At 36.8% G+C, this 27,705-nt stretch overlaps 1 protein-coding gene across 1 annotated transcript in view; it reads left to right on the top strand.

Moving 5' to 3' along the window:
- The first annotated feature begins 3,354 nt into the window (after positions 1–3,354).
- Positions 3,355–27,705, top strand: part of PDK1 (pyruvate dehydrogenase kinase 1) — a 27,979-nt gene continuing 3,628 nt past the window's right edge. Inside the window, exons 1-9 of the mRNA XM_027866154.1 lie at positions 3,355–3,605; positions 6,624–6,765; positions 9,040–9,111; positions 10,471–10,655; positions 10,921–11,016; positions 12,227–12,304; positions 13,940–14,016; positions 16,027–16,125; positions 20,640–20,750. Of these exons, the coding sequence (XP_027721955.1) occupies positions 3,431–3,605; positions 6,624–6,765; positions 9,040–9,111; positions 10,471–10,655; positions 10,921–11,016; positions 12,227–12,304; positions 13,940–14,016; positions 16,027–16,125; positions 20,640–20,750 (1,035 nt within the window). The 5' untranslated portion in view covers positions 3,355–3,430. The remainder of the gene's footprint in view (positions 3,606–6,623; positions 6,766–9,039; positions 9,112–10,470; positions 10,656–10,920; positions 11,017–12,226; positions 12,305–13,939; positions 14,017–16,026; positions 16,126–20,639; positions 20,751–27,705) is intronic.

Genomic DNA, 27,705 nt, shown 5'->3' with positions numbered 1-27,705 from the left:
CCCCCCCCCCCCCCCCCCCCGCCACCTGCAGTCTACAAAATGGCCAAACTGGCCCTCTCTCTGTTCCTCACACAGGAGACTCCATCTCTTGTCTCTTCTTTTGTACTGGTCTATGCCTGGAATGCACTTACTTTCATCTTATCTTTGCCCCATAGAGTCCTTCTCTTCCTTCTAAAATGCAGCTAAGGAATCATCTTTGCATGAAGCCTTTCCTGATCTTCCCAGGTGCTAGTGCAAACTACTTTGCATACATTTTATTTATTCACAATACAAAGATATCTACACGTCCTTGTTCTCTCCCCTATTAGAATATAAGCTCCCTGTAAGTAGGGTTTGTTTCATTCTTTGTATTTGTATCACCAAAGCATGACACAGTACTCAGCACACAACATTTGTTGATTCATTATTAATTGGTGAATTTAATTTTTAATTTAATTTTTCCATTCTTAATTATGAGGTTCAATGAGCTTGTTTTAATTATTGTCCATGCCCATACAATGTGCAGTAGCTAATGCAATCATTGTATTTGGATTTTACTGAAAGTTAAGTTTCTTTTGGCATTTTTTTTTTTTTACTGCATGCACTTGGAGATAGTGGGATCTCTGAAGCTATTTATGGTTGCCTCTTTACCTCCTGGGCTGCTTCATGTTTTTTGCCCCTAAAGCCACCTTCTTTTGGACTATCCCATGTGGGCTGGTCTGTTTTTTTCCTCCCCATCTGTCAACTACATTACATTACTTAAAGTTGGGCTTCAGTGTGTACCTACAGCATTTCTCCTATCCTCCAAATTTGTTGTGGCCATATTTTGGCTTAGTGCTCAGGAACTGCTTATATTTCCTGTTGACCAAAAGATGATTGGAGTTCTCCCTTCTAGGACACTGATTTTTGATCTGGTTTCAACCCTGGTATAGCATTTCTTGCTGCCCTTGTAAAGTCCATAATATGAGCAACAATTCATATACCTTCACCAGGTTCTAGATTAGACTGGGGCATTTTATCAGGGCTCTCAGGGTTTGCTTAGTCCTTCCCTAATCTTTACCTAAGTTCAGAATCAGAGGATGACAGTTTTATCACAATAAAAAGAAAAATGGCCCTGGGTTGGGGAGAGCAAAGTCCCCCGTTAAAATATGGATTTTTCTCCAACTTGAGAATCTAGGGAGTGTCATAGAGTTAGGTAACAGATAATAATCCTTATATCCTTTTTTCCAAGGCTTCCAGTTCTAAAGGTACAAAGGTCAATTAAAACTTTAGTGGGGGTGCTGGCTGGATAGCCACCTAGATTCAGGAAATGAGAGGGCTGGGAAGCAGAGAGGAGTCAAAGGTACTTTATTCTGTGGTGGCAGAAGAATTTGCTGTTTTATTTACTTACATTTAGTGGAATAAGGAAAGGGAGGACCTGAGTTCTGGTCCAATTGTGGGATGGTTCTTTCCTTCCTTCCTCCATCCCCTAGCCCCTGTGCTTCGGTTTCTCTTTTTATTAGCCCAAATATAATGCCATACATGCCAACCTCTTTTACGGTGGGAATGGCGGATGAGAAAGGCAGAGTGAGACAACTTCATTGTTGAATGCCTGCCTCCCTCCATCACTCCCCTCTCCTATTTATCCTCCAAACAGCTGCCTAATATTAGTAGAGTACAGGATCACATATCAGGACCCCACTGGACCTCCTTATTTAACTCAGATGACTGGGAAGACAATTAGCCTGAGCCTTAGTTCTCTGGACCAATTCCAGGTGACAAGGTGGATGTTGGTAGATGTCCCTTACAACACCAAGCATGGTGGAAAGGAATGGAGAAGGGAGAAAAAATCTTGTTCATATGGAGCAACAGCCAGGCCCCTTAGGCTGGAGTACACAAGAGGAAAGAAAATAAAGTACAATATGCCTAGAAAAGTAGGTTGGAGCCAGGTTGTAAAGGGGTTTGAATACCTTACAGGGGAGTTTTCTTTTGATCCTTCTGGCAATTAGAAGTCATGGAAACTGCTTTAGCTGGGATGCACCCTTGGGCAACTTAGTGGCAGGGGAGCTACACTCAGTTGAATCAAAGAGGATGACCTTTGAATATCATGTATCTCTTTTTCCTCCTGCGGCTAAGTAAGTCTCTTTTTAGTAAGTGCTGAATGTTCCATGACGTCTCATTTTATTACCTTATTGAATCTAAACTCCCAGGGAGCTGGTCTCAGTCAGGCTTTTCCATCACCTGGAATGCACTCATTCTTTCTTTCTGTCTCTTAGAATCCTTCGTTCCCTTCAAGGCTCAACTGAAGAGCCATCTCCTACAGAACTAGAATCCCTCATTTACTAGCGCCCTCTCTCCAGAAATTACTTTGTATATACTTTGTGTTTATTTATTTTTATGTTGTTTCTGTGCAATAGAAAGTAACATCCTTAAGGGCAGTGACTGGCTTTTTTTTTTTTTTGACCCTTTGCCTCCCAGGATTTAGCACAGTGCTTGACTACTAGTCAACAAGCATCTATGTGCTAGGCTGTGTGCTAAATTCTGGAGATACTAATGAAGGCAAAAACATGGTGACCACCCTCAAGGAGCTTCCATTCCGATGGTGGAGACAACTTGCAAACAATGTATTCATAAAACATATACAGTGTAAAATTGGAAGTAATCATATACAGGAGGCACGTAAAAGCTTGTCGAATGAATTAACTTCCACTCCAGTTCTCTCTGGAGAGTCTATCAATGTAACTGTAATTCCTGCATACCACAGAGCAGCCCCTTTCAAATAACTGCATACCACGATTATAATCCTGTCTTCCCCATCCCGCCCCCATCCATCCCATATGTAAATAACATTGGCAACAGGTCATGGCATCCAGGTGTGGATTCATCTTCCCGTGCATTTCTGAAGGGAGGGGTCCTTGGGGAAGCAAGGTGGGATTAATGCCAAAGGGACCCTGCTGGGTGGCTGGATGGGGAGGGGGCCTGGGGGGGCGAGCCGCGCACGTGGCGGGAGAACACCCGCATCCTAGCCCTCCCGGGCTCAGGAGTGAGATTTTCGCTGCGGACCCCCCTCCTCACCTTACTCCACGTCTGGGGCAAAGTACAGTGCGCCCCTTCGGGTGAAGAGTGGGCAGAGCCTAAGGCAGCCCTGGAGAAGGTGGGAGGCAAACCCCTTCCAGGCCAAGCAGGTAGGTGGCTCGGGTTTGTAGACACAAAGCGCGCGCGCTTCGTCCGCCGAGCCGAGAAGGGGCGGGGAGACGCCGGGATCCGCCCCCTGGGGGCGGGGCGCCCGGCTCCCTGGATCGGGTGCCTCGCGCTGCGCTGGCGCCGGAGGCCCCGCCCCCTCCGGGCCCCGCCCCGGGCCCCGCCCCGCGCCCCGCACGTCCGCGCCGCGGATGCCGGGAGCCGCGCACGCGATGGCGCCTCCCGCTTTCGGGTGTCCTGTTTCTTGACATCTTCTGGAACGCGTTTCACTATGAGGTTAATGAGGTACCTGCGACGGGCAGCTTCGGCCGGCCCGGGGCCGGGCCCGGGTCCTAGCCCAAACGGGGTTCCCGCTGCGGGCGGCGAGCGCAGCGTCCCGGGCCAGGTGGATTTCTACTCGCGCTTCTCGCCGTCCCCGCTCTCCATGAAGCAGTTTCTGGACTTCGGTGAGCGGGTTTGCGCCTCTGCAGGGGAGGCGGCGATCCCCCCCCTCCCCCGAGGGTCCCCTGATGGGCGGGGGGAGGAGGGGAGGGCGCTGCCCGCTCCAGCCCGGGGGTCCCTCTGTCCGTGTCTGTCCCCCTCCCCCCGCCCGTGTCACTTGTGTCTGTGTCTGTCCTTGGAGTCTGTGCCTCTCCCGCTCCGCACCCGGCTCTGTCCAGGTAGCTCTCCATCCACTAGTGTCTCCTTGCCTCTTTTTCTTATTTTACCTTTGCATCCTAATCTAGTGTTTCTTTCCATGCCTGTTGTCTAGTGCACTTCTCATTTTTAAATAAAAAAATAGGAGTTAGAAAAATCACCTAGTGCTGGAGGGAGGGGAAGACAGGGCCTCATTCCCTAGTTTGTTTGTTTGTTTGTTTTTCTTAATTTGTCTGTTTTTGACGTAACCAGAACTCACGGTTGTGGACAAAATCTCGGACACAAGCCACAGTTGTATAAGTAATATGTAACAAGAGGCAGGGATAATGATAAATTCTCATTTTGGCACAAAGCCCTTAATCTGTTAATTTATGATGGCTATGTTGCTGCTTTATGTTGGTGTAGAATTTTTCTTATTCCAAGATTACTGTTCACTTTTTTTTTTTTTTTAAGGAAGCAACTGGTACATATTTTGCTTCATTTCTTGAAAGAGAATCATATATTTCTAGGGATTGAGATTAATTAGACTGTGAGCTCCTGGAGGTCAGGGACCACCCCTTTCTGCTTTTCTTTGTCTTTCCAATGTTTAAATACCCCAGGATCAAATGAAGATTAATAATTGTAAAACTGCTTAGAACCGGGCCTGGCACATAATAAGTGCTTTGTAAATGCTTATGGACTGATAAAAGTTGATAACCCAGGGAAAGTGTTTTAGTTTTATACAGATATTGAGCATAGATAAACTGCATGAACACAAAATGCTATAGGACTCATAATTTTTTGGTTAACACAATCTGTAACTGCTTTTAAGTAATTTATAGTCTAGTTTTCTTCCCGTTCAAATTGATGGTTTTTTAAAGTTTTCCCCAAATAAAGGAAGATATTTAGCAGGTTATAGAAAAGGAAAGAGGTGGTTGCATTTAAAAAGCCTTTGGGATTTAGTTTATTTATTGCCTTCTTGCACAAAGTGAAACATACACTAATTAATATTAATAACAATAGTTAATGTTTATATAGTACTTACTATGTGCCAGGCACTGTGCTAAGCACTTTAAAATTATTATCTCATTTGATCTTCACGACAACTCTTCAGGTGGGTGCTATTATTATCTCCATTTTACAGATGGGGAAACAAGGGAAAACAGAGGTTAATTAACTTGCCCAGGTTGCTAGTAAGTTTCTGAAGTCCTGTTTGAACTCAGGATTTCCTGCAGGTGGTAGAAAAAGGGGAGAAGTAGAAAACTCCTAATCTTTGGAAAAAAACACTGTTCACTGTGGTGCTTGGGAACAACAATTTACTCCTTTTGCTATCAGGATTCATTGCAGTGTCTCAATAGAACACCTATAGCATAATATTGATGATTTCATTATTTTAAAAGAAAGACTCCTTCTAGTTTATGAGATCTACTTGTTTTGCCTAGAAAACCTCCCCATGTTTTTATTTTTATTTGTAATTTGAAACAATTGCTCTGATAGTTAAGACATGATCATTACTTTGGTATCCATCAAAGCTGACTTTTAGGAGAAAGTGTTTTTCTTTAAAGTTTTTGAGACAGTGTGGTATGAAGAAGCATTGCATTGTGGTGGGAAAAGTACTTTTCTTGGAGTAAGGAGAAACAGGTTCTGTCCTAGCTCTCCCACTAATTGCATGACCTCTAAGATAAGTCACTTAACTTTTTCAAAAATGGGTTTACTCTATCAAAAGAACGTGTAACTAAAAAAATGAGTTAAGATTAAGAAACATTAAAAAAACTTGCTTTTAAAATGGGTAGGGTAGTTATAATTATTAAAAAGTTGCCATATTTAATTTTAATCAAAATGGACTATTTTACATTATTTCCTATCTAGATATTAATATTGTAGAATAGAGAATAGGATAAAAGACAGTTTATCCTCTAGTAATCACAGGAATTTCAAAGCATCTATAGTAGCTTCAAGGGGGAGAGAAAAGAGTTTCATCACTAGTCTGAGAGTGACTACAAAGTGGGGTATGGTAATGAAGCATTCTTACTTAAAAAAGAAAAAACTCTTGTTTTTGGTATTTTAATTACAGTTATCAGTATGTGTAGGACATACTGATCCCATTATAGTGTGATATAAGTGAACACAAAAGCACAGTGATGGCTTCTATCAGAATACTTTGATCAGTATATTTAGTCTAATTCTTTTATACCAGAAGAATGCATATTTTACTCATCTTCTCCCTCAGATTACAGAATCCTATAATTCCTTCTGTAGGACTCCAAACTTTTTTACCTGAATAGTGAATCAAGAAACCATTCTTTTTTTTTAATTTTTTAATTTTTTAAAATAAATTTATTTATTTTTAGTTTTCAACATTTACTTCCACAAGATTTTGAGTTCTAAATTTTCACCCCATCTCGCCCCTTCCCCCACCCCAAGATGAAACCATTCTTTTGAATGGAATGTTTGCTAGACATTTAAGAGTATGTTGGTAGTTATTTATCTTATGTCATTATTGAGATTCCTTAAGTCAGTGAGCTGTCATGGTAAAATGGTAAAGGGCAAAGATCTAGTCATTGGGAACTTTGGTTTTTTTTCTTGGTAAAACTATGCTTCTTTCTAGGTAGACTTGCCTTGATCTTGAAGACTTATGATTTTTCTTTCTCTTACATATTTCCTTGTTTCCATTAAGGTTCAGTTTTCAAACAATATGGTAATTTTGTAAGCAGATATTTTCGGAATTTAACCAGTTAGAAACAAAGACAGAATATGAAAGCAACTTTTGGTGGAGGAATAGTTTTGTACTTCTGGAATCTCATTTCCTTCACACTTCCATTTTGATTTACAAATTCCTTTGGTTTCAGGATCTGTGAATGCATGTGAAAAGACCTCATTTATGTTTTTGCGGCAGGAGTTGCCAGTGAGATTGGCAAACATAATGAAAGAAATAAGTCTCCTTCCAGATAATCTTCTAAGAACACCTTCAGTTCAACTGGTACAGAGCTGGTAAGAATTCTGTCTTGTTTTTGGAATATCAGTGGAGAATATTTTACCTTACGTTAAACATGGTCTTTTTGTTGATCTTCATTGGACTACCAGAATTATAAGGAGTCCTTATTTGTGGTGTATATATTTGTTCCCTAAGTCCTAGACATTGCCATTCTTTGGTTTGAGAGAAGCAGTACTGCACAGAAAAGCAGGTGCCATAGTTAAGTATGGGTTGTGATTTATTTTTTGTTAAATTTCACAAGAATGATTTTTTTAACACTCTAAAATTCAAACAAATGCAATCAGTATGAGTAAATGTATTTTAAAAGCACACATTTTTAACAAATGTATTGATCCAATTGTGAAAACATCTTCAGTTTTATAAACCACATTTTAAAAAATTGGTTATAATCTTTTTATTAACTGCTGTGCTGTTTTCAAGTAATTGTCCTTGTCTGTCTTCACCGTTGCTATTTCTCAAGCATTGTAAACATTTAACGAAAGAGTTGGCCAAGATAAATTTTGAATGAAAAATAATTTAGTTACAAAAATTTTATTCCTTGATTATGGTTATTATTTTAAGAGATTCTAATTTTTTTTCTTTGTGAAAATTGTGCTTCTGTGAGAGAATCTGCTCTTGCATATCCATTTTTTAAGTTCACAAAAGAAACAAGTAGGTTGAAATTAGCATAATCATTAATTTTTTTAAATGGCAGTACAACTTTAAGCATTAAACTGTTACAGATTTGATTAAGCACAAAATGATTATGAATTAAAGTAGAGAAGGAAGGTGAAATGTTTCTGAGGAATTTCATGCCTGAAATATATGCTGCAGTCAAAATGGTACCTTTCGTGTTTAAAAAGTTATTCCGTGTTATGTGTCCTTTAGACAGAAAATATGGAATGATTAGTATAGAATAATAGAATATATATTTATATGCATACTGAATGTATGCATTTATAGGTATTGAACATATATTTCTATGTCTGAAAAATATGTATGTAATATACATTCACACACATACATACATGTACTGAAATGACTGAACCATGGGGTGGGGAAACCTGTGGTCTCAAGGCCACATAGGTCCTCAAGTGTGGTCCTTTGACTGAATCCAAACTTCACAGAACAAATTCCTAAGGATTTGTATAGTGCTGGCCCTAGAGTCAGGAGGAGTTGAGCTCAAATGCCATCTTGGACACTTAGTAGCTATGTGTCCCTAGGCAAGTCACTTAACCCTGTTTACCTCAGTCTTATTTGTAAAATGAGCTGGAGAAGGAAGTGGCAAACTACTCCAGTATCTTTGCCAGAAAACCCCAAATTGAGTCACAGAATCAGACATTACTAATTGACTAAACAACAAAATATGTGTCTTTGGAATTCAGTCAGACACGTGCATTTGGGAACACATTAAAAACACACAATTGTACAGTTATTACCTAAGACATCTTTGTTGCTTGATCTCTCATAATAACAGTTTGAGACCAGTGGGGATTGGGAGGAAGAAATTTTCATGGCACTGTATAACTGTTCTCTTTAATTAAGAATAGACTATGGTATAGTGGTTTGAATACTAATCTTATAACTTTTAGAAAAATTATAATTTTATGACAGAAAAAATTAAATAGCCTTCCTCTTTCTCATTTTCCTCATTTTTGAGTAATACCTTCCTGTCTTTTAGAAGTACAGTACTGATTATTTCAGGTATCAACAGCTTTCTTATAATGCTAAGCAAATAAAAAAACTTGGTTTTATTATTATTAATTCATGTTTATCTTCTGTTAGAGGATCATATATATTGCAAAATTGCAAGTTTTAGAGTTAAGACATATGAGTTAGATTTTTAGAATTTTCATTTTGGGACGGCTTTTAAGAGACTACTTAGTCCAACTACCTCAGTTTGCAGATTAGGAAACTAAGGCTGGTGGCAGAGCTAAGACCTAAGTCTCTTGACTCATCAGTCAAATGTACATTTGAATTTAACCACCATTTTTTTAATTAAGGACATGTCCGAGAGTTACTTAGAGTGGAGATATAGAATTTAAGGGAAAAAACATAGTAGGATGAGACCTTAAGATTCTTGAATAATATCATGTCAGGAAGAGGGAATATAGACCAACTTTTGAGGAAATATGAAAAGTATCTCTTCAACAATTGATGTACTGCTAATATGACACCGTAGTATCGTTCCTGATCAAAAAGTGATATTAAAAATACATTGAAATATTGTTTCCAAATTAAAGTCTTGGAAAATAATATGTTCAAATTTAACTTGGGGATTTACATTTTAGGTACATTCAGAGTCTACAGGAGCTCCTTGATTTTAAGCATAAAAGTGCTGAAGATGCTAAAGCTGTTTATGAGTAAGTGTATTCTTGATTCCATTCCTGTAATGCTCTTTACTGTTTCACCATTGACTAAGAACAAGGCCTTTGTCCGGTCATACTCCAGAAGCATCCCTGTAGTACCATGCTTATAGTGAGTGCTAGATAAAGACTTCAAAGCCAGCAAACATTTATCAATCCCCTACCATGTATAAATGCTGTGCTAGACCCTGAAGATTCAAAGACTGGATGAGGAAGTATTTCTTTCCTGAGGCAGCTTAGATGGTTCTTCTTGCAGTGGGATGCAAATACATGTAAACAAAGATCAGAATCTTCTTGATAATTTGAAGGTGCAAGAGAGAGCATTAATCCCTAAGAAGATCAGGGAAGGATCCTTTTAGGATACGGTACTTGAATAGACAGTATTATTTCATTCATTCTACCACTTTAACACCATGAGGATGAAGGCAGGAAAGGAGGAGAGGGAGGAAAGGATTGGGGAATGGCCAAAACTTAGCCTGGACGACTATGTCTTTGTACCAAGAGTCTAAATATTGACGTAGACATAGAGTCGTTCATTAAGATCAAATTTGTGCTGGGCACAGTAGTCATGTTTAACATCATCTTTAAGACAATGGTGCTCAGTCTCTTGAAGGGATTCTAAAAACAGATGTGGAGGTACATTACATGAGATACTTTGTGCAATGACATTTACGTGAGTGATATAATGCCATGTTTGGGAAACAGTAAATAGACTAGTTTGCCTGAAACATAGAGCGTGTGAAAAGGAGTAATAAAATAGGCCCCTAAAGGTAAATGAAAGCCAAATTATGAAGGGCTTTAAATTTCTGGCCTATGACAGACTTATATTTTATCCTGGGAGGGATGGGGGGGGAGGTGATAGGGAGCCAGTGAAAGGTTTTGGTTTGGTGAGGCAGTCGGGGTTAAGTGACTTGCCCAGGGTCACACAGCTGGTAAGTGTCAAGTGTCTGAGTCCAGATTTGAACTCAGGTCCTCCTGACTCCAGGGCCGATGCTGTATCCACTGTGCCACCTAGCTGCCCCCCCAATGAAGATTTTTAAGCCAATGGAATGACATGGTTAGACTTGGGCTTTAAGGAAGTTATTTTGGCAGCTGTATGGTTTTGATAATTGTGGATCAGAATGTGAAATTTGAACTCATTGAAAAGTTGCTACTCTTTTATGGCTTCTGCACTTTGTGCTAAGATATATTGGTAAACTACCACCCAAAAAAATGCACTGGTGCTGTTTTTATTACATCTATTCTATGTGGAAATTGAGGATTTCTCTTTCCCTTTCCTGTTAGTTCAGCTTATTTTGTTACTCTAAATAGAAGTTATAAAATATAGGACCAGTCTAACAGGTGTGTTTTGTTTAGTTTTACAGACACTGTGATAAGAATCCGGAATCGTCATAATGATGTCATTCCTACCATGGCTCAGGGTGTGATTGAATACAAGGAAAGCTTTGGTGTAGATCCAGTGACCAGTCAGAATGTACAGTATTTTTTGGATCGTTTTTACATGAGTCGTATTTCTATCAGAATGCTGCTTAATCAGCACTGTAAGTATCTAGGAGCAAAGAGAGGAGAAAAACTAAAATGAAATATGTTGACACAGTAGCAAATGATTTATTTTCTTCCGTGCCCATCAGCAACATCAGCTAAATACATATAGCAATTCAGTTTTTAGTGAGTATCAATGGTTATGCTAATACTTATAGAAAATACTTATATCTTCCTGTTTAAGATCTATTGAGAGAAGAAAACCATAAAATTGAAATGTAGTATTTAACTATTTTAACTTTCAAATTTTTTTGTTTTGGGTAGCCTTATTGTTTGGTGGAAAAGGAAAAGGAAGTTCAACTCACCGAAAACACATTGGAAGCATTAATCCAAATTGTAATGTTGTTGAAGTTATTAAAGGTAATTTCCTCTGAACTTACGTTTTAAAAAATATGCAGAAATCAAAGGTGTTACTTCCTAGCTACATAAGATGTTAGCTGTTTGTAATATATGGAAAAATTTAGCAAGTAGCTAATATTAGGATTGCAAAGTAAGTTTACCTTGTTAAAGACTGATGTATTGTATAATCATTCAGCAGACATTTATAATGCATATCCTGTACAAGCTAATGTACTAGGCACTGGGAGAAATAAGATAAATAAGACACAACCCCTACTCTCAAACAGTTTGTAATCTACTAGTGACGATAATAACTATAATACAAATAGACTGTGGTAAATGTATAAGTGAGGTGTGAACAAGATGCTGTAAGAGTTCATGGAAGAGAACACTTCTGGCAGGGGTGGAAGAATTAGTAGACTTCATGAAGGAGGTAGTATTTGAGCTGGAACTTAAAGGATGATTAGGATTTGAGACATAACAAGCAAGCAGTAAAGCATCAGATTTGTTCAGAAAATAGCAAATAATCTGGTTTGGAAAGAGTGTAGAATGCATGAAGGGTAGTAGTTTGTATTCCCTACACTATTTTGTCAGTATGTGTGGCATCACAGTCAAGTATATAGATTGTAACTTTTTATAACTTAATTCTGCCCTTACAAAATAAGCATTTCTCTTTGACATGTAGTCCTCAGGTGAAATTTTATCATTAGTGTCTTCCTTCTAGAAATTATCAGCTGACCATATTATCAGCTGAAAAAATAATCTTCATAACTTAAGCGATCTGATAATGAATTCCTGTAGCAAAAACTTTTTGAAATGGATTCACAACAGATTCACAACATATACTTCTTCTGTGTATCTTTCGTCTAGAAGAGAAACTTTTTAAGGATGGGTTAAAAATGACTAAAACTTTTATACTTTTTAGTTTTTTCATACATGTTTAATAAACATACTGTTAACAAAATGATTGTGTTTTGTAGAATGTACCAGTAATTAATTTTGTAAGAATATGTTCCCCGTACTTCTCACATATGGGGTAGGACCCTTTCAGTAAAAGCATTCTTCTCATTGTGATTTTCAGCCCATCAAAATAGAGCTGAAATAGTTGATTATAACAATTTAAAAACTTTATTCATCAATTTGGCCTGTTTAGTGCAGCAGTTCTGCTGTTTCAGTGTATGAAAATGAATTTTAAATGTATTTAATTATTTTCCTTTTTAATTTACTCTAGATGGCTATGAAAATGCAAAGCGTCTTTGTGATTTGTATTACATTAATTCTCCAGAACTAGAACTTGAAGAATTAAATGGTAAGACTGTATATCACCTTTCTTTCACTAATGGTTAGTGTTAGAGATGATAAGGAGAGTTTTATTGATTTTTTTTAAGAATATATAAAATAAAAATTATCACTCTTAATTGAACCATAGATTTTTTGATTATGTAAAACAAATACCTAACAGCTTACATTTAAAAACAATTTACATCTTGCAGAATATTTCCTTTGCAACAATTCTTTTAAGTTAACTAGTGTTAATATCATTTGATAGCTTCATAGAACTTAGAGCTAGAAGGGACAGATGATGATACTGAGACTCAGAGAGGATAAATAGGATCATTGGATCATTTATTTAGAACTGGAAGGGACCTTAGAGATAATGGAGTTCCTTTTAAGTCTGATTTTGTGACATGTGCGTGGGAAACTCTCTGTGTTCATGGAAGTGTAGGAGGAAAAGTTATGGAACTGATAATAGAGAAGTGACTTAGGGATTTTTGCAAGTGATATTAACTTCTTGAGCCATTTAAGTAAATAGATATTTTAGTGCATTAAATATAATCTTCGTGACATGAAGAAATCTAGGTAGGCACAAAAAATACTGACCTTACTCATTAGAAAATAGAATCATAGATGCAAAACTGGAGGAAACCTTGTAAACTATCTAGTTCAACCTCCTCATTTTATAGATGAAGATAAGTGACTTTTGAATGAATCACTTTGGCTTATCTTTCCATTTCTGTCAATGAGATTCTCAAAAGATGTAGCAGAAAAAGCACTGGCTGTGGAGTCAATGAATCCGGGTTAGTATCCTACTTCTGATACAAGATGTGTGACCTGGAAAAGTCAAATATGGATGAGGTTAAGTGACTTTTCCAGGTCACACAGCTCCTGTCAGAAGTAGGATTTGAACCCATAATCCAGAGCCTTTTTCTACTATGTCTTTTGAGAATATCACTCATTGATTGAAAGAACTGGAATAGTAAACCACAGTGATTCATTTTTTGTTTTCTTTTGTTTTCTCCCCAACCCTATTGTTAATTTTCAGACTAATTATTGTCATCATGATCCTAGTGAACACTTGAATGTTGAAATTATATTCCATAGTACACTAAAGGTAATACAACATTTTTGACTAAGATACTTGTAAATACCTGAAAAAGAACAGAAAAATTCTGCCTTAGTGACAGCTGTTTTCAATATGTCCTGTTTTTTTACTTTCTGAATTTATGTGAACTGGCCATAAAAAAAAACCAACCCTCAGAAACAAAGCAAAACAAAAAAACTGTAAGCTGGAAGTTTGTGTTTTCTTGAGCTCTTTAAAATTTTCTTTGGGAAATCAAAATGCTATAATTTTGAAGATTTGGTGCCTTTTAAAGAAATTTATTAGAGTCAGAAAAATCAAAAAAGAGTAGGGAACAGCCGCTTTGTTAGGTTATTTTAGAGTGTTCCTTGACATTACTACAGTATCAGTGTTGTTATTGTCAGTGGTGAGTTCCATGAGCAAGGAGATTCAAACGTTATTGCCTTCAAGAGTGAGCTATGTAACAACTCTTCAGAAACAATATTGCCTTTCATAATAAATGTTTCTTCCTTGGTTACACTGTCTTTTTAAGATGTGTGGGTAGATCCAATTCCATAGTTACATTTTTCTTTTTCCACTCTGCAGCAAAATCATCAGGACAGCCCATGCAAGTGGTTTATGTACCATCACATCTCTATCACATGGTGTTTGAACTTTTCAAGGTTTGTAAAGTAGGACTACGTAAGCTTTGTATGCTTAGATTTTTCCTTAGTTTTGGGAATCTTGCTCAATTTCTAAAGCCACTTTAAAAGTAAAATATAATTTCATTAAAAATATATAATAATACCCCACTTTATCTGAAAGTCAGTGTTCTGACTGGTGGCCTTAGACTTCTAGAAGTGGACAGCATGAGAAAACTGTAACCTTTCACTCAGTTGTTTTTTACTCTTACTTAAAACTTAATTCTTAGTAAGCCTAATTGTCTGGTTTCTAACCCATAGCAAATTAAAAGCAGAAAATTAACAGCTTATACATGGGGAGGGAAGATCAGGTGTTTGGGAGAAAGGAATGATTCTTAACAACAGATAAAACATATGGTCGTTAGAAGTGACTGGTGCCAGCCTAACAGTAAAGGAGACAAGAAAACTAAACAAGGTATGCTATTGTAATAGATAATGCTGATTGTCAGCTGACATTTACCTAGAGCTACTAGGTATACAGAGTGCTTTCTTTGTGACTTCTCTTTGAAGTAAACAGTGTATTATTATCTTTATCTTATAGGTGAGGAAACTGAGGTATAGAAAAGTTAAATGATTAATTCAGGGTTGTGCAACTGGCAGGTGTGCAAGCCAGGGTTCAAAGTCAGATCATCCATTAGTTTTCCCATTGCATGAACAGATTCATAGGATTTAGAGCTGGAAAGGCCCATTGAAATCATTTAGTCTAGCCTTCTCATTTTATAGATGATAATATCAAGGTCCAGAGAGACTGTGTTAAGTGAGAGGTGACCTGGGATATAAACCTCTTATTCCAAACTCTTAAGTTCTTTCTATTAAATCATGCTGCCAGGATGACCCTAATCATCAAGAAAGACTTATTTTTTTCAATGTCCTCTGTTTAACCAACTAGGGACACATATTTTACCAAGATTTCTGTCAACACATTTAAATAAAGTTTTGGTGTTTTGTTTAGAACATATCACTTGACAATGATGGTAGATAAGTGAGACATTCATGTATTTAAATTTTTTCTGCTATACCATTTTAATGTCAAGGACTCATCTTTTGCATATGTTGTATGTGTTCTAAGAACACTTGAAACTAAAAGTCTATTTTAAAAATTTACTGTTATAGTTTAGTCTCCATAGGATAAAAGGAATAGACATGTTTTAAATTATTCATTAACATTTATTTCCATGTTATGTGAAATAAAGAACTAGACAGTGTTCCTAACCACATGATAAGAACTGACTAATACAAGATGAAAATAGAGGAAACTTGGAAATATGGGTGTATTGCCATGTTCTAGGTATTGATTAGAAATGTGGATTATTGTTGAATTGTTTATCCCTATCTTTAATCGAGATAGTTTAGGATTAGGATTATTCTGAAAGTCATCATTTATGAAAAAAAAATTGTTCTTTCTTTTGTTCATTTTAAGACATTCTAAATCTTACTTAAAAGATAGGAACTGTGTTTATAAAAATACAGTGTAGGGTCAGCTGGGTGGTGCAGTGGATAGAGCACTGGCCCAGGAGTCAGGAGGACCTGATTCAGATTCGGCCTCAGACACTTGACACTTACTAGCAGTGTGACCTTGGGCAAGTTGCTTAACCCCATTGCCTAACTGCCCCCACCCCTTCCCCTGGCCAAAAAAAAAAAAAAACCCAACCAAAAACCAATACAGTGTATTGACACATCTGATGTAGGAGAGAAAAGCTCTTTTACCTAGTTATCTAGTATGATTACACAATAGTTCTTTGGCAGAATTTTCTGCTTCAGCATAACTTTACGAGTTTTAGAAGTTTATTGTTTATAGAGAGCAATCTAAGACTGTCCTTCCCTGTCAAAATTCTTATGAATTAAAAAAAAAATGATCCTTTAAAAATACTTAGAAGAATTCTCTGGGTCATTTGAAGCCATTTATTATTTTCCTTCCCTGGAATTAGAAACTTCAGAGAAGTTTACAAGTTTTGGAAAATTGTAGCTTTTAACATAACTAATATTTTTCAGAATGCAATGAGAGCAACTATGGAACACCATGCCGACAAAGGTGTTTACCCTCCTATTCAGGTTCACGTAACACTGGGTAATGAGGACTTGACTGTGAAGGTAATTGCTGTTTAAAAATTTGGTGCTTAGATATACCAAAATGAAAAAGGGTTTGGTAATTTTAAGATGTGAAATTTAAAATAAATGATTAAATCAGAAAGAGAATCTTTTCACTTGTGGCCAGTAGTCATATACCAATATTATCAAACTGTGGAATTACCTACTAGTTCAGGCAAAAGTATATAGAATATAGGCACATCACTTCAACAATAATCTGGGATATTCATGACAAATCAGTTTCAAAATGTGTAAGTATGTAGATTGTATATAATCTATAGGCTGATTAATTCAGTTGCTCTGAGCCTTATAAATCTTAAGACCCCTTACATAAATGTGAATTGTTACTGTTATTGCTAATGGTTGAATTCCAATACAGATGAATTAGCTTTGTGTAAAGAAACTTTCCCCATATACCTTTCCCTGTAAACCTGACTAGTCACCTCAAAAGAGAAATGTGGATGGCTCATCACAGCTTGCTACCATTATTGGAAGAAACTTCAAAATGTTTGGTGAGTTTGTAGTCATTTGTGTGTTTTGCAGTTTATAGTCTGTGCTGTGCTCCTTTGTATTAGATGATGTCCTTGAGAGTATTCTCATCTGTGGGATTTAGACACCTATGGATTACTTAGTTCTTTCCATATAGATATAGTTGATGTTTATCTGGTTTACTACTCTAGCAATTGTTTTTGTGGTTCTGCCTTTATAATTCATGGGGTACAGGATGCTTCTATTCCAAATAAAAAATTGCAGCCAAAGTTAGTCAGCACTGGTTTAAATTGTGTTCTGGCAGGTCATGATAGCACCTTTTCTTACTCATTTTGCTTGCGTCTGACAAAATTTAACTTGCCGTTTATTAGTTTCTTTTGATGTTTTGCTGTTATTTGTAGATCTCCAGATAGAACTATGATGCATTTAACATAGTTTTAAGGCTGGCTCTGCTTTAAGACTTCATTCTTGGCAATTTTGTTTTCCAGTTGGATACAAAGAATTATTTTATGGGATAGTAACAAAAGAAATCCTTTTTTTTAGAAGTCTGAGGAGATGTTCTAGGAAAAAAAAAAGCTAAACTAGATACAACCTTTCATCTGCTTTTTACCTTGCCTCTAGTATTCCTTTTCATATCCAATTTTTTTTTAAGTTGGATATGAAAAGGAATACTAGAGGCAAGGTAAAAACCTACACCAAATTTCCATATATTAAATCATTGCCTTAATTTGTGTTAGAAGAGCTACTTCACCAAGGTTCCAGGGACCAGATTTTGTTAAGGTGGGAACTCTGTCTACTCTTTCAGAGTCTAGCCTCTCTCTTACTTACAGTTTCAGATAATAGAACTGTGGCTCAAAAAGGTTAACTGCCTTACCCATAGTGGCATAGCCGTTTCTCAGTATGTAAAGTCTGGCAAATGACTTGCCTGGGGTCACTTAACTGGTTCTTAGTCCATAGAGGTTAAATGACTTACCTGTAGTCACACAGCGAATTTTCAGTCCACAGGGTACTGAAATTCTTCATATTTGTCAGTACTTTTTCCACTCTTCTAAAAAATCTTTGCAGTTCAAAATTATGTAGTAGTTTGCTCCTCTGGTTCCAACTCAAACTATTAATACTCACTGTAAATAATCCAAAGTGGAATTTAATTTAAACTTCATTAACTTATTACCACCATAAAGTTCTATTTCTGTGCCTTATGACTGGGAGTTGACTTTGGAGTCTTTAAGGCTGTGCCTTTGGGATGTAAGTGCCCTTCTGCCAAGGGTGTCTGTTTTCTGAGAATCAGTCTAGCTAATTACAGAAAATTCCATTACCAGTCAGTAAGCATTTCTTTAGTGCCTACTATGTGCCATGGACTGTGCTAAGCTCTGGGGAATACAAAGAAAAATAAAAAACAATCCATTGGGCTCTCTCTTGATGATGACTTCTTGGGTAATGGCAATTCACTAAAGCACAACAACAAAATACAAAATGGTCCTCAGTTCTGTGCATCCCTCTTCTACTTACCTGAAGATAGTTTTTCTTTTTATTGTGCACTTAACAGCCATGAAATATTTTCATACACAAAAAGAACAAGCTTGTCCAAAAATTGGAACCTCTCGTACTTAGTTTATGAAATGAATCTACATTAAATTTAATAAGGTAGTAACAAAACTGCTTTGCATCCCCTTTTGTACTTTTTAAAATCTCCTTTTCATTAAAAAAAAATTCTTGATTTTTTTTTTTTTTTTTTGCTTATCTAAATCCACAACCCCTAAGTAGAAATCCTTCCTTGTAACAAATGGCAGTTTGGTAGAAAAGGAGACAGTGCTAAGATTTCACGGTTTTTAAAATGTCTAAAACTTTAACTTAGCTCTTAATTACTCTAAATGTGAGATCCTTGTCTAACAACAGGTGATTAGACATAGTCCTGGTAGAACTTATCAGCCTTGGTACTCACCCTTCATCTGTACCTTTTCCCTGGGATCTCTCTGATGAGGTGACTGAGAGATTTCTTCTTAAAACCTACATTTAAGGAGGGTGCTCAGGACAGCCATCTCCTACCCAGCTACATTCCTTTGGACCTCTCCTTCCCCCGCCCTCCAACTTTTTTAGCATCCTTTTGTGTGATGTCTTCCCCATTAGATTGTAAGCTCCTTGAAGGAAGGGATTGTCTTTCATATTTGTATCGCCAGCGCTTAGCACTGTTCCTGGCATTTAGTAGGCACTTAATAAATATTTATTAACTGATTGATCACAGTCTCAAGGCACTTGAGAAAAAGAGTGGCAAAATAAGCAGGACCAGACCAATTGTAAACAGAGGATATCTGTGTTAGAGGTGACACAATTTTGAGGGTATCCAGTGATTGATTATCAAGGTATTTGAAGGAGGAGAAGGTTCCAAAGGCATGGAAATAAATTTAAACTTTATTACTACCCAAAAAAGAACAAAAAATCCCTAATTTCCCATTCATATGAAATGTTTATTTTTTTTAAAAAAATCTACATATTTATCAAAGGCATCCTTGGTGAAAATATTAGAGAGTAATACTACAGAAGGCTTTCCCACACAATATTCCACAGTAGATCACTCATTTACTTGAATGTCTCTAATGTTGTTGGCCTCCTCTACTGCTAAAATAATTTTTGTAGTAAGCACTTAAATTATGTCATTAATGACACATTTTATAGGTGATTTCATATAAGTTTTCATTTACATACAATGTTTGGGTTTCAAAGGGTAAATAAGCTCATTAGCTTTTACTTGCAGTTCTACTGCCTAGTTTTCTCCCTTTATCTTAGATTTCTTTTGTTGCTTCTCAGCTTTCTGGCTTTTCTCTCATGCTTTCCTGACTAATTTTCTAAAACAACCTCTCGCCAGGTTGCTTTTTTATTTAGAGCTAAACTAAATCCTTTCAGCAGCATTTGAGTTATAATAACTATAGAATGAGTAGATAAAACCAAACAGTGGGACCTGTGTATCATTATCTGACTTATTTCGGTTGCCATTCCTAAAAGATGCAAGGTATTTCTGAGTGCTTGTTTATTGAAGCTTAATACCTTACTCACTTAGGGAGTTGTAAAGACAGCTTTTATGTATATTTTTTTTAGTACCAAGCTAACATGTTGATTACTCATGTAACCAGTTGCAAATGAGTTAGATATACTCAGTGTTTACATTAAAAATTGATTACTCTAGATTAAGGAATAATATGAAAAATCCTTCATATAGTTAAGTTCCTAGCACCCACTTCATTAATTTTTAAGACAAATTTCTACTTTATCCCCTATAGGTATTTGAATCTGAATGTCATTTCAAACTTGCTTTTAACTCTCCTACACCAGTTTTTCATATATTGGATCTTCATAGGTCTTACATTCCCTAAAAATTAAGTAACAGGTTAGGTATGGTATGGTATTTAAAACAAATTTGCTAAGGCTCAGGCAACTATGCTGTGCGATCCTATACAATGCCTTCTTATTTCAAATCTTGTGAAAAGTGATAAACTCTGACAGAATTGAAGCTCATATGAGTTGTGAGGAAAAAAAAATTAGTTTGACTTTTAATCCTATTTATGTGCCCACGATTTATTAAAATTTAAAAACTATACAAAGACTTAAGGGTTTTATATATTCTTCTCTCACAGTAAAATTGTTCATGTTGTTTTGCTGTAGGCAGAATAGTGTTATAGTTTTTCTTCCAAAAATTTTTTAAGTAACATTTAAATAAGGACCCAAATTCAGCACTTTATCAGGTCGCGTTGTGTAAAATCATTGCCTTTTACTCTTCATGGGGATAGGTTTTATTGAATAGGTATTAACCAATTACAGCAGGCACATAAGGGATTTTCTTTGCCTCAGGTCTTAGAACTGCCAATAAAGACAATGTCCATATGTTCTCATATCTTGGATCTGACTTATCAGATGCCTGATTTAAAAAGTCTTTGTTTCAAAAACTATATGAATCTTCATAGATGTACATTATGTGCTAGGTTAATACTGTTTTTCTTTTGTAAGATGTTAGAAAATATATTTTCTTCTCTTAGATGAGTGATCGTGGAGGTGGTGTTCCTCTAAGAAAAATCGATAGACTCTTCAACTACATGTATTCAACTGCACCCCGACCTCGTGTTGAGACATCTCGAGCTGTGCCCCTGGTGTGTAATCTTATAATAATGAAATGTGATCTAGTGATGTTCCTTTCTACCCAAGGTAAAAAGAGATAGGCTACCAAAGGCAGCATTTAAAAACTGCTCAGTATGGCCACAAGATGGGGTTCTACACAAGGAATAAGGGAAGATCATTCTGTAAAGAAAACAGAGCCCACTTTAAAAAAAAATCTTTTGGAGTAAGTTCATGTATTAAGATAGACAAAATTAATAGAAGTGAGTATTCATTAGATTTTCAAAGCCAAAAAGTAGTAAATTAATTCTGATATATTTTTACTAATATGGTATAAGAATAAATTAATAAATGCTTATTGAATTGAATTAAGTAAAGTTCTCCTCTGATGCCTCATCATAGCATTGAGGTGATTCTGGATACTTGAAGGCTATACCACCACAGTACAAACATTAGAAAGTCTGGAAAAATCTTCAACATGTTAGTCACAAATCACAGAATTTGAGAGTTGGAAGGGACCTTAATAGCCATCTAGTCCAACCTGTACCCTAAAGGAATGCATACTATAACATACCTGACAAGTGGTTATCCAGCCTGTGCTTGAAGATTGCTAATGAAGGGTAACCTGCCACTTCTGTAGACAACCCATTCCACTTTTGGACAGCTCTCATTGTTAGGCGATTTTTCTGACACGAAGTCAGTTTGTTTCTTTGCAAAATCTACCCATTCTTCCTAGTTTTGCACTTTCGGGCCAAACAAAATGAGTTTGCTCCTGCTCCACTTGACAGAACTTTAGGTATTTGAACATAGATATCCCGTCCCCCCTGAGTTTTTCTCCAAGCTAAATATCCTCAGTTGCTTCAACCCGTCATTTGACCTGAACTCAAAAGTCCTTTACCACTTTGGTTGCTCTTCTCTGGACATACCACCTTATCATTGTTTTTAAATTGTGGTGGCCAGAACATAGTACTTCAGATGAGATCTGAGGAGAGCTGATTAGGGAGGGACATACCTTTTTTCTGAAAGTTAGTCTTATTGTAATGCAGCTCAAGATCACATTAGCTTTCATGGCAGCCCCAAAAAGCTAAATGAAGGCCTGTGTGTCTCATATGAGAACTAGTTTAGCTAAATTCAGAGAGGTTCATCACCAGAAAATTGGCCACTGAGCTACAGATTTTTTAACCACAACAACTCATGAAGACAGTCTGCTAAGGCATAGAAGTTATCTGCATTGGTGGAAGGAATACTCACGGTAATGGTATCGCACAACCTTAAATTACTGAAGTATGTTTATGGCACTATGCTAAAACAGGCAAACTTGAAATAACAAAATCCTTGGGTTCAAAGACCCCTACTATAATAGGAGTAATCATTGGCAAATAATGAAAGAGTCATCTGTGTTACAAATTGCTAAAAAGTTTAAAATTTAGGAAAGGTAGGTTCTATTAAGTTTTATCGCTTATTTAATGATTTGAATCAAGTTCTCTAAATTTCCTTTTATTGAACTATGTCAGTGATATTTTTACATTTGCTAAAGTCTGGGTTAGATTCTCCTATGATAAGTTCTTTCTGAAATGAATGATTTGCAGTTTTGGAATAGCCTCATTTTTTTAAGTTATGGAGTACCAATAATGTTTTTCTGTAATGTGACCAGAACAAAATTCATTGTAAGATTTTGACTCCTCCCCAGGGATTTACCAGAAAGGCTTCATTACAAATTTACCTATAATGTGGTCCCATATTATATAACCTAGTTCTAGTGTATTACCTTTATTCACTTCCTTTATGCCAAAGTAATCCCTAAAATCCATTTAGGAGAAAATATTAACACTGAAAATATTGTTAATACTTGATTGAAGGCTAAATTGAATGTAACATAGTTAAGATTTTAGTTAAAATCAAACCTTTTTTGAGGTGGAGCCTAGATGGTGGAGTACAGGCAGTGACTCAGCTGAACTCTCCCAACATTCCCTTCCAAACAGCTTTAAAATAAATCCACAAATCAATTTTTGGAGTGGCAGAGCCAACAAAGGGTCAGTGAGACATTTTTCCCAGCCTAAGACAATTTAGGAGGTTGACAGGAAAGGTCTATGACACTAGGATAGGTGGCTGTGGCAGCAGTGGGCAGCTTCAGGAGCTTTCAGCTTGGAGATGGTAAGGAGGTCAAACAACTGGTCAGAAAGAGATTACAGGGGACCTTGTTCTGGCATGCAATTAGTGCTGATTGGAACTCTAGTGCCCTTAAGCAATTCTGGGTTGCAGTTCCACCATGGAGGGAAGCACTTGTGGTTGATTGCAAGGGAGCAGAGGCCCTGGTCAGGGTTCCAAAGTGGAGAGGAGCATCCGTACTTGTGACTGCAGGAGAGCAGAGGATCTGTCCACAGTTCCAGGGCCAAGAGCTTGTGATTGCAGGGGAACAGGGGCCCTAACTAGGTATCAAGGAAAACTGCCCTGTTATCCTAGAACCAGAGAGTAAAATAGAAATTAAAAGAATCTGTTAATCACCACACAAAAGAGATCCCAAAATAAAAATTCCCAGGAATATTATTGTCAAATCCCAGAGTTCCCAGGTAAAGGAGAAAATATTTCAGGTTAACCAGAAAGAAACCATATATTGTAGAATTACAGTCAGGATCACACATGACTTAGTGGCTGTCATGTTAAAGGAGTAGAAGGCTTGGAAAATGATATTCCAGGAGGCAAAAGAGATAGAATTACAATTAAGAAGAACCTACCCAGCAAAACTGAGTGGGGGGGTGGGGAGGGGCAATGGACATTTGATGAAATAGAGAATTTTCCAGCATTCCTGGTGAAAAGACCGGAGCTTTAATAGAAAAATTGACTTCCAAACACAAGAATCAGAGAAGCATAAAAAGTAAACTTGAAAGAGTAATCATGAGATTCAATATAATTAAACTGTTTACATCTCAGGCTGTGTGGGAAGATGATATATTAACTCCTAAGAACTTTATTATTATTAAGGCAGTTAGAAGGAGTCTACATAGACAGAGGGCATGTGTATGAGTCAGATATATTGGGATGATCTCCATGTCCCTGTCCCCTTCCCCCCCCAAAAAAAATGAAGGGATGAGATAGGGGTGCACTGGGAGAAGAGGGACGGGAGTGGTAGAATGGGGAAAATTTTCTCACATAAAAGAGGCTTGCAAGGAAGAGCTTTTATAGTGGAGGGAGGGTAGTGCTTGACTTTGTTCTCATCAGAATTGTTTCAAAGAGGGAAGAATATAGATATAGATAGAGATAGAGATATATAGAGAGATATATATCTCTCTCTATATATATACATATATATATATACACACTCTGTTGGGTATCGAAATCTATCTTGCCCAATAGGGAAGTAAGACGAAAAGGGGATAAGATACAGGGAAGGGAAGGATAATAAATGGGAAGGCAGATTAAGGGAGGGAGTGGTCAGAAGCAAAGCAGAGTTTTGAGGAGGGCAGGATGAAAAGAAGGATGAACAAAAAAAATAGGATGGAAGGAAATACACAGTAATCATAACTGAATGTAAATGGAATAAGTTCACCCATAAAATGGGAGCAGATAGCAGAATGGATTAGAAACTAGAATCCATCAATATGTTGTTTATAAGTCTCACTTGAAGCAGAAAGACACACACAGAGCTAAAATAAAAGACTGGAGGAGCAGAATGTAATATGCTTTAGCTGAAGTAAAAAAAGGTCAAGATAGTGATAATGGTCTCAGACAAAGCAAAAGAAAAAATATTTATAGCAACTCTTTTTGTAGTGGCAAAGAATAGGAAAATGAGGGGATGCTTGTCAGTTGGGGAATGACTGAACAAGTTGTGGTATGTGATTGTGATGGAATACTACTGTGCTATGAGAAATGGTGAGGGAGGTGGTTTCAGAAAAAACGTGGTAAGACTTGTAGAACTGATGAAAAGTGAAATGAGAAGAACTGGAGATCATTGTGTACAGCAACAGCAATGTTGTAATGATCAATTGTGGAAAAACTGGACTAATCTGATGAATATAATGATCTAAGACAATTCCAGGGGACTCATGATGAAAAAATGCTATCTACCTCCAGAGAGAAGTAATGAACTTTGAGTGCGAATAGAAGTATAATTTTTTTGCTTGCTTTATTCATTTTTTTTGTGATATGGCTAATATAGAAATATTTTTTATATGATTTCACATGTATAATTAATTTATCATTTTGCTTGTCTTACTGGGTGGAGGAAGGGTGAAGGAGGGAGAGAATTTGGTACTAAAAATTTAGAAAGGAAAAAAAAGCCAAAAATAAATAATAAATTTGAAAAGCATAAAATTTGCTATACAAATAGAAAAATAATATTTAAGATTCTGTTAATATAGTAGTTTACATTAGGCTTGAAGACCATGTATAGAAAATTAATTAACATACAGATTATTTAAAAAATACTTAAGTTAATTAAAAAAAATTTTGTTACTAGTGTGCTTTACTAAGAAAATCTAATGTTCAAATCTAGGACTTACAAAATGAGGTGATAATTCAGATGAAAAAAAGGTGCTTCAGTTAAAAAAAAAATCACAAGTTCTTTAAAATGATTATTAATTCTGGTGTGAAACTTTCATTAAGAAGCATCTGGGTTTCACAGTGGTTAGAGTACTGGTCCTGTAATCGTGAAGACCTGAGTTTAAATTCGATCTTGGATGCTTCCTAGCTGTGTGAACCTGGGCAAATCATTTAACCTCTCTGAGCCTCATGTTCCTTTTCTGTAAAATGGGGATAGTATTTCCTAGGTTGTTAAGAAGATCAGATGAAATAATATTTGTAAAGCATTTTACAAACCTTAAAATATTATATAAATGCTATAGTAACAGGATGTCATCATGAACATGAGAAAAATACATTTATTTGTACATATAAAGGCATTACCATGTAATTCTTGAAAAGATTTGCTTTGAATGGAAAAAGGTTGGATTATTATATTGAATATAGTTCAAATAGTTTTGAAATCAGCACAATATAATCTGCAGACAGGAGTATTTGTAGAATTTCTTAGTTTTTCTAATACATACTTTTATTCTTTTCCATTTTATAAGTAAGTTCACAAGCCCTGAAAGCAAGAAACATCCATCTCAGGATGACTTTTAGAGTCACAGGCACTATTATAGTGCTGGGTCACACCATAGTATACAGCATTCCTCAGATTACTCAAGAATTAATCATTTCACACAGCCAAGTAGTCATTGATTTGCTTGTATATAACATCTGGTATCTTAGCAGTCAGATGTCCCTGAAGGGAGGGCAGATTGCTCAAGTTGGTATCAAGATCTTCTGGGGGGTAGGGGATAGACAGTTGTCCATCAGGGAGAAGCAGTGTAAACCTAAGCCCAACAAATATCTTGGTCAGAATGAAAGGCTGCAGTTCTTCCTGGTTAAAAAGAAGGGAATAATTCATTTGGCTGCTCTTCCCCCCCCACCTCACCATGGGGGTGGCTATGTCCTGCCTTGATCCTTCTTACATTATCCCTCTTACTGTTACTGGGACTTGTATACTTTTGGTAATATTTTGCTTGACTTTAAAAATCAGTCTTTTCCTAGAGATAATTCTATGATGACAAATTAATAATAATGCCACCCTTTCAGATAATTACCTCAAAGGACCTGAAGACAGTGAAAAGATGCGTGCGTGGTGGGTGTGAATAGACTGCAACAAATTATCATTGCAAATTCGCTTGTGAGAAGTGGTGCAGCAGACATTCATGACTAGAAAAGAAGATGATTGATCATGTACTGTGAGGATAACAGATAAATAGTCCAAGTCCTATACTGGTTATACAGAAAATTTGCAGAGAACCAAGAGAAGGCCTTCAGTGTGTTAGGTAGATTCTTTGTGGAGAACTTATGGAATGATACTTTTTCATGGCTCCAGCAGTGAAGATACAGACAGACACATACACACACACATACCCCTGTACATAATGTATCTATATATTTCTATACATATATTTATTATTTTCACATATATATAGATGCATATATGTGTATATACATATCTTGTCATTATTTAATAACTCGGTTTAAGAAATCACTTTTTAAAAAAATCAACTCATAAGTTAGCTGGACAATTCAGAACAACCTTAATTTCTTCAATCAATAAGAAGTATTTTATTGAGTATCCATTTTGTGCTTAACACTATGTGACATATAAGACATGATCCTTCCCTTTAAGGAGCTTGGATTTGGGGATATGGCCTTAACATATATGGTAGAATTAGAGAACAAATGCTAAAGGGTGTATTATTCATGATGAGTGCAATAGGACTTCATATAGGGGTGACCAGGGGAGTAAAGAGGACATCTTGGGGAGGGGAACCAGCGTGGTCAAAGAGAGGCAGTAATGAGCATGGACTGTGTAGAGCTCTCAGAGGTGTCTCAAGCAAACGTGGCCCCCAACACTGCTGAGCGCAACCTGAATCAGATCAAGTGTAATTCCTGTCTGATGTTGATGTATTTATAAAAAGTACATACATATACACACACACATATACATATGCATGCACATATAAAAGTGTAGTTTTCTAAGTTAGTGTGTGGCTCATAAGATCCTTATGTACAGTTTAAGGGCCCCTGTTTCTCTTTGAGTTTGACTTCACAGTTGTAGAGGACAGTGGATAGACCTAGCTGGCTGAAACAGATTGAGAAATGAAATTTGCAGTGGAAACATCTTAAAAGTAAAGCACAAGATTTTGAACTTGATGTGGTTGATGGAGCAGCTAGGTGATGCAGTGCATAAAGCTCCAGTTTTGGAGTCAGGAGGACCTGAGTTCAAATCTGACCTCAGGCACTTGACACTTCTTAGCCGTGTGACCTTGGGCAAGTCACTTAACCCTGGTTGCCTCGAGAAAAAAAAAAAAGAATTTGATGTGGTTGGGAGTTGTGAGTTCTTTTAGATTTTCAGGTGGTGGTGGTGGTGGTGGTGGTGGTGGTGGTGGTGGTGGTGGTGGTGGTGGTGGTGGT

Source organism: Vombatus ursinus, unplaced genomic scaffold (genome assembly GCF_900497805.2).
Source record: "Vombatus ursinus unplaced genomic scaffold, bare-nosed wombat genome assembly UNPS02014779.1, whole genome shotgun sequence".
Taxonomy (NCBI): Eukaryota; Metazoa; Chordata; class Mammalia; order Diprotodontia; family Vombatidae; genus Vombatus; species Vombatus ursinus.
This window is presented reverse-complemented; position numbering and strand designations above follow the sequence as displayed.